This window comes from Barbus barbus (genome assembly GCF_936440315.1).
Source record: "Barbus barbus genome assembly, chromosome: 12".
NCBI classification, from domain to species: Eukaryota; Metazoa; Chordata; class Actinopteri; order Cypriniformes; family Cyprinidae; genus Barbus; species Barbus barbus.
In genome coordinates, this window is record NC_136740.1 from 17330425 (window position 1) to 17342234 (window position 11810).

The window sequence follows — 11810 nt, forward strand, 5'->3', positions numbered from 1 at the left end:
TTTTTGTTACTATTAGTTTATTATTAACATTTTATTAATATTTAAAAAAAAACATGTCTGCAAAGTCAAACTCATGTGGTGTAATCAACATGCAGAAACATTAAAAGAGCATAAAATGCAAAATTATGCCATAGAGAGGATCCTTGAAGACTGTACGTCAAGGTCAGTAAGTCTCTTAAAATATCAGATAAACTGGTTAGGCAAATTTAGTTCAGGTTGTAAAATTTGGTGAGCTTCTCCAAAAAAGTAATGATATTTATGAATTATTAATCAATTCATATGTAAAAAAAAAAATTATATAAAGGGAGTTTGCTTTTTTTTTAAACCAAATTAAACCAACACGAATTCAAAGAATACCCGATGAATACTAAAAACTTGTTACATGTGTTTTAAACTAGATTTAAAAACAAAATAGAAAAGTGACATGTCGTGTTTACTTTATGTTCAGTTTTCTATAGTGTAAATAAATGATATAACAAAAGTAATTTCTGTCATCTCTCAGGCCCCCAAAATGAACGGAACATTGGGAGCATCTGCTGTCAGTTCTAGGAAGACGAGAGAACTCCGTAGTCCCCCGACCAAAGCTGTGAAATACCCCAAGGGCCACGTGACTTACACCAAAGCCAGACTGCTCAAAGAGGCCAAGCTCAGCCTGAGCACACACACACGCCACACCCATACACACCCTCAGCACTCCAACTCAGGAAAAGCCCAAACCATCCACGCCAAGATGCAAAAACAGGTGCTATCACCAGCAACCGCTGGGAGGCTGTGTGGGACGGAAACTTTCCCACCCAGACGAAACGGACTGAGACAGTCAAAGAGGCAATTGGAGTTAGACGGGGATAGTCTGACCGGAGCAGAGATTGAGGTTAAGAGGGTCAAAGTGGAAGTGGTTCCCTTGGAGACGCGGAGTAGGAAAGCAGCTCAGGAGATGCCGGTGAGACCCCAAGTGGCAGGAACGCAACGGCCCAAACGGGCCTCGGCGGGAAAGCTCATGTTCACCAAACAGATGCACTGTAAAGTCACCGTTCTGGCCAAGAACAGCCCCATTACCTCAACAGGAGACATTTTGAAGCCAGCCAACTCCCCCAAACTATCAGAGACCCTCAAAACAAGCAATTCTCTAAAGCAAGGCAATCCTTCTAATACGACTGAGCCCCTCAAACAAGCTGAGCCTAAAGAGCGAGGCCGACGCAGTGCGGAGGTCACGGAAGTTCCCGTTTTCTATCCCAGCACACATGAGTTCCACGACCCGCTGACTTACATGGAGTTTGTGCGGGGACAAGCGGAGGCATTTGGGTTGTACCGGGTTGTTCCGCCAGCAGATTGGCGTCCTGAGTGTAAGCTTAAAGAGGAGGTGCGCTTCGTCTCGTACGTGCAGCATGTGCACAAGCTGGGCAGACGCTGGGGCCCGAATGTACAGCAGCTGGCTTGCATCAGGAGACACCTGCGGACACAAGGCATTAATATAGAAGAGCCTCCACTTATAGGTAAGAAGTGCTGTACAGGATCCAAAACAATATTTTGTGGGCATAATTGACAGTCAGAGAAAGTGTTGGGGAGTAACCAAAAATAGCAATGCTACTAACTTAGCTACTTTTTTTAGTCCCGTTTAATTGAGTTGTTTTTGATATGTATATCTGTTTGTCTTCTCTATCAGATGTAGCATTTGAAAGTGAGATTCATTCCAGTGAATCAGTTTGTCATAAATGGTCCTCTCTCTCCCTCTTTCTCATTACATTTGAAAGTATGATTCATTTTAGTGAATCAGTTTATTGTAAATTCATCTCTCTCTCATATGTAGCATTTAAAAGTATGATTCCTTAAGTTATAGAGAACCGGTTTGTCTTAAACGCTCCTCTCCCTTTCATATGTAGCATTAGAAAGTTTGATTCATTCCATTCAAATCAGTTCATTTGGATGAATCATTTTATAGCAAAACATTTAATTAATTGCTTCTGGTCATCACTATATTTATTTTAATTTGGTTGTATTTTCTTTATTTTTTTAGGGGCCAAGCACTGAAGGTGCAGGCACCTATTGTTATTGTTTGCGTTCTTATTCTTCTTCTTCCGTTTCTTCCGCCGGAAAATGAATGGCAGCCCATAGAACCGATTGCAGGAAAGTTATAAAATTTGGCACACTGATAGATGATAGTGTCAATAGTAAGCACAGCAAATTTGTAGTCTCTAACTCATCTAGCTCCACCACTTGTCCAAAAATTCAATTTTGAAATGCTAATAACTTTTGAACCGTAAGCCTTCTTTTCCCCCTGAATCCTTGGCTCAAACCGAATTGAATGAAGTCCAAAATTCAAAAATCGTAAGGTTTAGTTTTTTCGCTATCTTCAATTGTTCGTAAAACCTACTTTGTCGAACTCGTCCTAGACAGTTTGTCCGATTCTCACCAAAATTGGTTCAGATCATCTACAGACCATGGTGGCAAAAAGTTATGGAATTCAAGTCGATTAGTGCAAGCGTGCTCGAATACCACACTAACGAATTCGTCGAAAAGCACGCAAAAATGGATCTGAGGCTATAGCTCCGCAAGGGTTTGACGGATTGAGATGAAACTTGGTGTGTGTTATAACAAGCATGACCTGAGGCGACATGCAGTGTTTCGGCGCTGTGCCACGTAGTGGTAAGGAGATATGAAAAATGCATATTTTTGCTTATAACTTGTGAATGGTTTGGCCAAAAATCATAAAAAATGGTCTCTTTAGATTCAGTGCATCATGCCGAATCCAAACATTATTTCAATTTTCCCATATCAGCCATTTTGGGCATCGGCCATGTTGAATTTTGTTGTAAAATGCTATATTTTACGAACACATTGACATATTGTTACGAAACTCGGTATGCTTCTTCAGCACCATGCTCTGATGGTACTCAAAATGTTTGGGGACAACAAAAGTTATAATGAAATTTCTAAAAATGCTAATAACTTTTGCTTACATTAGCCTATTGTAATGAAACTCATGTTGATAGATTCCTTGGTTCATGCCGAGAACATCGATACCAATTTTGCCATAATTGGATGAACTTCCTGTCCGCCATTTTGATTCATGTTGAAAACCTACTTTTTCGAACTCCTAGACCGAAATTTGACTTTGAAATCTTCAGACCATCCTGACAAAAACTTATGGATTTTGTGTCGATATACGAAACGGTTTTCGTTTAGTGCGTCAACGAATTTGCTGGAAAGATGCCAAACTGCATCTAAGGCTGTATCTCAGCGAAACTTTGACATATTCACACCAAATTTTGTATGTGACACTGTCACCTCACACTGACTACGCCACGTCAGTTTGGTAACAGCGCCACCTATTGGTCAAGAGTAATAAACCATTCATTAATTATTAATAATGAAATGCACAAAAATGCAAATAACTTTTGATTGCATTAGCCTATTGTAATGAAACTGGTCTCAAATTATTCCTTGGGTCATGCTGACAACACACACACCAATTATGTCATAGTAAGCCGAACTTCCTGTCCACCATTTTGATTTATGTTGAAAACCTACTTTTACGAACTCCTCCTAGACCGTTGGTCTGATTTTCACCAAACTCTAATCATATCATCTTCAGACTATGCTGACAAAAAGTTATGGATTTTGTGTTGATAGACAAAACAGTTTTCACATACTACAACATCGAATTTGAGACATTATGCCAAAGTGACACTTGATGCCGTATCTCTGCAATGCTTTGGCATATTGACACCAAACTTTGTGTGTGCCATTGTCACCGCACACAGAACACACCACATCAATTTGATAATGGTGCCATCTGTTGGTCAAAAGTGAAAAGTCATTCAATCGTATTACTAGTAGTTTTAAATGATTTTTCAGCCATTTGGACTACAATAATCTTAAAATGGCTTCAATTACTCCTTTCTGCAGTTGTTCTGATGCTCCGTGTTATGCTTAGCTCCTCATTTTGCCGCTGATGTGCTTGGCCCCGTCATTGCTGCTTGCAGCTATATTTTTACTTGTATTTTGTATGAATCTGTTCAAGTTAAATGTTGTCACCCAAACTAAGATGTTTATTCATTCCAAAACTCCTATTTTGTCAGAAAAATATTGTTTAAATATAATATCATCACATTAATTATTAAAATATTTTCCTTCTAATGAAACTACTTTGTTTCTAGTTTGACTGCAGTGTAACTACTTGAGATTATGAAGCAGAAGCTACAGTTTCAAAGGAGCTTTCCTGATACTGGTCATAGGTCCAGCATAATTTTATATTCATACCCATTACATCAAATTCTCAGATAAATCCAGGCTATGTTTTTCTTTAGCTGAAGTAAATTAGATGAATGTGTTAGCTCAGACAATAGGTGGTGTGTTTATTAACATTCAGTTAAATAGAATCTCTATCTTCACTTTTAGGCTGCGCAGCTACATTTTAAATGCATATCTATTGGTCATTCGGTCACTGACCTGTTCAGTTTGGACAGATTAGCAAGATCATGCTAGCAAAGGCAGCTTTCATTTGATGAGATTACTCAGTGCATCTAGAGCCAAGACAGATAGACTGCTCAGTCTGGTCTCTTGTTGACTGAATGAGGAAAGTCATCTAGGCGATGCCAGACAGAGCTGCTGCCTTCTTGCCAACCTCAAATCCTTCTTTAGTTTCAGTTCAGTTTAGTTTCTAATGCGAGCCGTTTGAAAGCCTGTGACTAATGGGGTATGTGCGCATACATTTAGAGATAAAAGTGAAGCGAAATTATAGAAGCAGCCATTTGCAAACAGCCAGCGTGGTGATTCATTTGTATATTTTTTGCTGCCTTTTAGGCGGCTGTGAGCTGGACCTGGCCAGATTCTTCCAGATCCTCAATGAAATGGGGGGAATGCAGCAGGTGACAGACCTGAAGACGTGGGGCCGTCTCGCCGATCTGCTGGGCATCCCGCGCTCAGCTCAAGATCGGCTGGCCAAGCTCCAGGAGGCGTACTGCCAGTACCTGCTCTCCTACGACTCCCTGTCCTCAGCCCAGAGGGCCCAGCTGGAGAAGGAAGTGCTGGCGGAGAAGGAGGCCCTGGAGAGACGAAGTGGGCCCCTAGAGGGCCAGGGAGACATATCCCAGCATGCCGCTCTGCTGCTTCCACGCTTCGAGCCCAAAAATGGGCTGGTGAACGGAGCGTTGCACCGGGGCGGAGCGCGTGAGCACCTCAGAGAGCTCGACCCCACAGCGAAGACCACCCGGCCGAGAAGACTAGAGAAGAGAGGGGAAGATGAAGGGGTGATGAATGAACATCACAAGTGCATAAACAGGGTATATTTGCTTTACGTTTTGGATACATAATTATATTTATGAATATGGTCTTTTTCAAAGGGGTGGTTGATTAAATGATTTCACTTTTTTAACTTTATTAGTTAGTGTGCAATGTTGCTGTTTGAGCATAAACAATATCTGCAAAGTTATGATGCTGAAAGTTCAATGCAAACGGAGATATTGTCTTTTAAAATTATGGCATTTTAATGCCTACAAAAACGGCTCATAGGGACTACAACGAGCTACTTCCCAGGTTGGTGACATCAAAAACCCTGATATTTACATGCAACAAAGAGTGCGAGACCATGTTGCGGTGCTTTAGAGAAGAGTAAGAGTTGTTGCCATGCCGTCAAATCTAGGGGTACGTGAAAAAATCTATTCATATCCACCTTTTTATTACCGTAAAAATGGGCCATTTGTAAATTATGTGGGTCTAGCTTCTGGTCTCATCCGCGTCCAGCTATTTTTAGCTGTACAAAACTGTTCGTTTTGCTGCTTGATATTGAAAATTTGTGTTTCTTATGATATTATTTGAATGTATTATCTTAATTATGAACACACTGGTTTGTAGTGCAAACAGTTTTACCGTTTACTGCATGTTGTTATTCTTCTCATTATTTATTTATAACGGCTAAACTTGTTGAAGCGTCCTGTAAGAGCCGTGCTTGCACAGGTTCTGCATGATCCTATTCACTAATATTCTCCGGGTCTCAATCGGGCTCAAATTGATAAGCAATATTGACGATGCCATTGTTTACAAAACAACACCGGAGCACATGCCACTGAGGTGAGGGGCGTGACGTTTCTGCACGCACACTAGGTGGTTTAGCGAATCACAACACACTGGGCCAGCTAACCAATCTGAGCCCATTGTGTATTTCTGAGGGAGGGGCTTCATAAAAGCAGGAAATGATCAGAGCGTTCATAGGAGAAGGGACAGAGAGCAGTGTTGAATAACTAACTAAGCATTAACACGTGTTAGACTGCACCCAATAAACACAATCAAGCCTAGAAAAAAAAGCAGTCAACCACCCCTTTAAGCATCAGTCTTTGGTGTCGACGCTCATTGTTTGTCTGTCTTTCCCAGGGAAAGTCGTTCTCGCTGACGACATTCTACAGGGCAGCCAGGAACACTATGAACATGTGCTTCAGCAAAGAGCCAGACACTGCTGAAGTTGAGGTACATCTTCATGTTGACAAGATGTTTTCTTTGATGTGCAGGAATAAGTGATGTTGTTTTTAGTCATGTTCACTGTCATCTCTTTTAACTGTTGCTGCAGAGGGAGTACTGGAGACTGGTTGAGGAAAAGGAATGCCATGTTGCTGTGCACTGTGGGAGGGTTGACACAAAGACTCATGGAAGTGGATTTCCTGTGGGAAAGCTTGAGCCATTTTCAAAGTTAGGGTTTTAAAAACATTTTACATTAAAGGGATAGTTTACCCAAAAGTGAACATTTTGATACTGTCATCATTTACTCACCCTCCATTTGTTCCAAACCTGTATGGGTTTCTTTAGTCTGCAAAACACAAAAGAAAATATTTTGGAGAATGTTGTTAACCAAACAGCTGACGGTAACCATTGACGTCCATAGTATTTTTCCATACTATAGAAGTCAGAGGCTACCATCAACTGTTTGGTGACCAAAATATCTTCTTTTGCTGAAAGAAACTCATGCAGATTTGGAACAAATTGATGGCGAGTAGATGATGACAGAGTTTTCAGTTTTGGGTGAACTATCCTTTAAGTTTGTATTTAATGCATCAATTTAATTATTTAATGCATCAATTACAATTTTTGTTTTTTTGTAAATTTACATTTTATTTTATATAAATATTATATTTCATAGAAATATATGATGTATGTTTATTTTTCATTGTTCATAATATATTATCTAATGTCACCTGTTAAAACGAGGTGCTATAATGCAAAGCTATATTAAGTGAATTTAAGCATCTCAATGTACATTATAAAAAATGATTATTCATTTTACGTGTGCGTGAAAGATTTCCGCACACAGATTTTGCAACGTTCAAGTTGGTCATGCAGCTTCACCAAACTGACCAACAAGAAGCTGCTTGCATTGACAGTGACTACCGTGTGAGCTGTTTCGTACATCACTACACTGTTGACAACAGACAATGGACCATTTTTGCCTCTGAAATATCTTGAATGTGACTTAAGAATTATGAGTGTTTTTAAATATTAACTTAAAAACATAGGAAATGAGCACAAAATGCAATATTAGCTGATATATTGCACAACCCTTGTAAAAAGTATATGTGTAAATTAACCTTACTATTGATATTTATGAATTCTGTATAATGTTAGTGCTTTAACAATATATACAACCTTATATTAAAATTTTACCTGTAGAAGATAAACAAAATGTGCATGAAATATTGACAGACTCTGCAAACTCTAATTGGTTTGTCTTGTTCCCAAGGCATGGATGGAATCTTACTGTCCTTCCCAATAACTCAGGATCCATCTTACGTCATCTTGGTGCTGTGCCAGGTAATGTTTTCTGAAAAACAAAAATTTAATGCATACATTAAAACATCTTGATGATTAAGAGTTCAATTATATTCTCATACTAGATCCTTTAGAATGATGTGCATATTTAATCTTCCTGCAAAGCTGCTGAATCTGTGCAGCAGTAAGTGTTCAGTACATCTGTTTGTGTTTGCATGAAGGAGTGACCATCCCCTGGCTGAACATAGGCATGGTCTTTTCTACCTCATGCTGGTGTCGGGACCAGAACAGCCTTCCGTATATCGATTACCTACACACTGGTGCTGACTGCATTTGGTAAGAGTTTAAAGAATTTGTTATCAAACATTGCAGCTGGCTTAAATTGGACCCAAATGGCATGTTCCCTAATAAATGTGTCTCTCTCATCCTCAGGTACTGTATTCCAGCTGAAGAGAAATCAAAACTTGACAAAGTAGTACACACACTGCTACAGGCTAACGGCACTCCAGGGCTGGAGATGCTAGAGAGGAACATTATGGTGAGACAGAAACAATGACTTCTGCACCGCTTTTCCCTTAAAGGGACAGCTCACCTAAAAATAAACATTTTGCCATAATCACTCCCCTCATGTTGTTGTTTCACTTTCTTTCTTACGGTGACCGGGAGGGGGTGTTCGATTCACTTAATTTTGTTGTGACCACGACATATTAACTTGTGGGGACGTGATAATATGTCGGGGCCATGCAATGTGAAGTCGTGAAGATGCTATGTTGAGGGTACGACATCCATTTCTTGTGGCCACAACTTATGTTGAGGGAACGACATATTTTTCTTGCAGCCACGAGTTTAAACAAATCTGTGTGACCATAGCAACCTGGGATTACTAGAAATGGATAAAACATTTTTATCCATACCACAGTCTTGTAAATCCATTAACTAACGCAATACGGCCTGGTAGCCTAGGCCTATGGTTAATATAATAATGTAATAATTTCTATAATACTTTTTTAATTCAAAATAAAATATTAATAAATCCATCTCTGATAATCCCAGGTTACCACGGTCATGCAGGTTTGTTTACGCATTAAATTCGTGGCCTCAAGAGATGGATTCAAACACTGAGACTTTTCATAATATCTTCTTTTGTGTTCCACAGAAAACGAACAGCAAAATTGTCCATTTTTGGTGACTGTCCCTTTAAATGTACTGTCTTTCTGCAATAAAAAGGAGAATGTGGTTTAATGTGATGTTATTTTTCATTTCACTTTTATCTCTTCATCCTCATGACAGATTTCTCCAGAGGTGCTCCGTCAAAAGGGGGTAAAAGTGTACCGGACTGTCCAACAGAGTGGTCAGTTCATGGTATGTTTCCCTGGGACCTTTGTGTCTAAGGTGTGTTGTGGCTACAGTGTCTCAGAGACAGTGCACTTCGCCAACCCCCAGTGGATGAAACTGGGCTACGAGGCAGCTAAGGTAAGAGACTCTCCTCATGGACGGACAAAGCCAGCTGGAACTTGGCTTGGTTCAGCTGAAATAGAGCTGTATTTTTGAAGTGAGGTTTTGGCCATCTTCAGTGGGAGTATGGTGCTTTCACACTTGAGTGTCGTGTTTGCTTTGCAGGACCTTAAACGGCGTCGTGTAGAGGAGCCTTTCTCCACAGAGAAACTGCTCTACCAGATCACTACATGTGAGCGGGACAACAAGCAGCTCATGAATGCAGTCTCCAGTCTCATCAAAGATCTCAGGTCTGTATAGTTGTATCGTTTTAAATGGTACAAGTGCAAGTTTACTGTGTTATAATGTGTAATATGAAAAATGTATATTCATTTTGAGATTTGTGAAATGAAGAAACAGAACAACCTGAGACAGACTAAATCCAGAAGAACTGTGGCAACGTCTCCAAGATGCTTCAAGAAACCTACCAGCAAAGCTACAGTACTGTTAAAAGTTTGGCAGCGGCTATTTGCACTAAGTGTAAATAGCGATAGACGCTATTTACACTCAGTGTAAATAGCAATTAGATGCTATTTACACCAAGTGCAAATAGCATATTTGTTTTGTGACAGATGCTATTTACACTAAGTGCAAATAGCAATGGATTCTATTTACACTATGTTAAAATAGCAAGATTTTCTGCTATTTATACTACTTATTGCAAATGTAGCAATTATCTGCACCTCAGTATTGTAGTACATTATAAAACAGTACGCAATAATAATGTACTGAGTGTAAATTATAATTTTAATTCAAATTTATTAAATGGATGCCACCTTATTGGGACAATAAAGCCCTCCCTACACCTACCCTAACCCTACCCGATACTTTATTTTCAACTTTTTGATTATTTCTTTAATTTTTATTGAAAATAAATGCCTTTCTGATGCGATATGAGATTTGAAAAGGGAGAAAAAAATGGGTCAATCGCGTCAAAAAGCATATGCCTTACCATCTACGCCACTGAAACTGATGTTAAACTAGCTTCTTTTTTTAATGTTGACTAACCCAATCACACGTTAGTGGGCGGAGTTAGTGTAAATAGCCTTTGCCAACAAGATGGGCTATTTGCACTTAGTGTAAATAGACACTCCGTAAAAGTTTTAGGCACTTGTGTAAAAATGCTGTAAAATGAGGATGTTGTCAAAAAATAATGCCATAAATAGATTTTCCTTATTAATTAACGTCTATTAACTAATTTAAATCAACATTTGATGTGACCAACCTTTGTGTTTAAAGCAGCTTTTGCCCTAGGTGCACTTGCACATAGTTTTTCAGGTTGCTTTGCAGGTAGGTTTCTTGAAGACGTTGCCACAGTTCTTCTGGATTTAGTCTGTCTCAGTTTGTTCTGTTTCTTCATGTCATTGCAGACAGACTGGATGATGATTAGATCAGATCTCTGTGGAGCACTGGCTGTTATGCAAACAAAAATCTCACTGGATTATTACAATTAATAGCAAAATAAATGCTTGGAAATATAAAATGATATTTCCTACTGATACACTACAGCAAAAGATAGAAATAACGGACTTAAAACTTAAGACTTTTTTAGAAAATACTAGTGTTCTAATAATTAAATTAATAGTGTTTTTAAAGGTTAATATTTTTCAGAAACAGAAAATATTCTGATATTTTCCAAATCTGGGTAAAATTCCTGTTCCGTACTTTTTCAGGGATGAAGAGATTAGCCAGCGTAGGGATCTGTTCGAGGCCGGGCTCCGTCTGTCTGCACGCTACGGCACACACTGCGAGTCTCAAGCAGACAAGAAGAAGCAGCAGCGCTCGAGATTTACAGAAGACACGGCTGACAGACGCTGTCAAGTGTGTCAGCATCTGTGTTACGTCTCCATGGTAAATTTACAATATTACACATCACTTTATCTTATACCTTATACAGAGGGGTCTGTCTTAAATTATGATGGAATTTCCCCAGGCTAATTGGTCTAGCTATGCTATAATATGTCATATTAAGATATAAACTGTAGTCTCCCTGTCTCGTCTTTAACAGGTTGTTCATGAGAGTGACAATGTGGTTTTCTGTCTGGAATGTGCTCTTCGATACATCCAGAAGCGCAGGTCCCCCCGTGGCCTCAAGATGATGTTTCGTTACACTGAGGTACTTTACTGTTTACAGCAAGTGTTTATAAAAGCTGGGAGTAGCATTAAATGCATTAAACTGTCTGCTTTTTTTTTTTTTTTGTCTAAATCAAATCAAAAACTAAAATCATAAAATATAAAATACTAAATATAAACCAAACGTTTTGTTTCATTATACACTACCATGTCTGGAGTCAGTAAGAATTTCTTAATGTTTTTGAAAGAAGTCTCTTATGCTCATCAAGGCTGCATTTATTTGATTAAAAATGCAATAAAAGCAGTAATATTATGAAATACGATTGCAATCCAAAATAGCCATTTTCTATTTTAGTTATTCCTGTGATGGCAAAGCTGAATTTTCAGCAGCCATTACTTCAGTCTTCAATGTCACATGATCCTTCACACATCATTCTAATATGTTGATTTGATGCTCAAGTAGCGTTTCTTATAAACAGCTTTTATTT

General features: G+C 39.0%; 1 protein-coding gene across 1 annotated transcript in view; it reads left to right on the forward strand.

Moving 5' to 3' along the window:
* Nucleotides 1-11810, forward strand: part of LOC306878479 (protein Jumonji-like) — a 53988-nt gene that overhangs the window by 39612 nt on the left and 2566 nt on the right. Inside the window, exons 7-17 of the mRNA XM_079430884.1 lie at nt 503-1493; nt 4804-5282; nt 6370-6462; nt 6563-6681; nt 7727-7797; nt 7977-8091; nt 8188-8293; nt 9046-9228; nt 9376-9500; nt 10923-11100; nt 11258-11365. Of these exons, the coding sequence (XP_079287010.1) occupies nt 503-1493; nt 4804-5282; nt 6370-6462; nt 6563-6681; nt 7727-7797; nt 7977-8091; nt 8188-8293; nt 9046-9228; nt 9376-9500; nt 10923-11100; nt 11258-11365 (2568 nt within the window). The remainder of the gene's footprint in view (nt 1-502; nt 1494-4803; nt 5283-6369; nt 6463-6562; nt 6682-7726; nt 7798-7976; nt 8092-8187; nt 8294-9045; nt 9229-9375; nt 9501-10922; nt 11101-11257; nt 11366-11810) is intronic.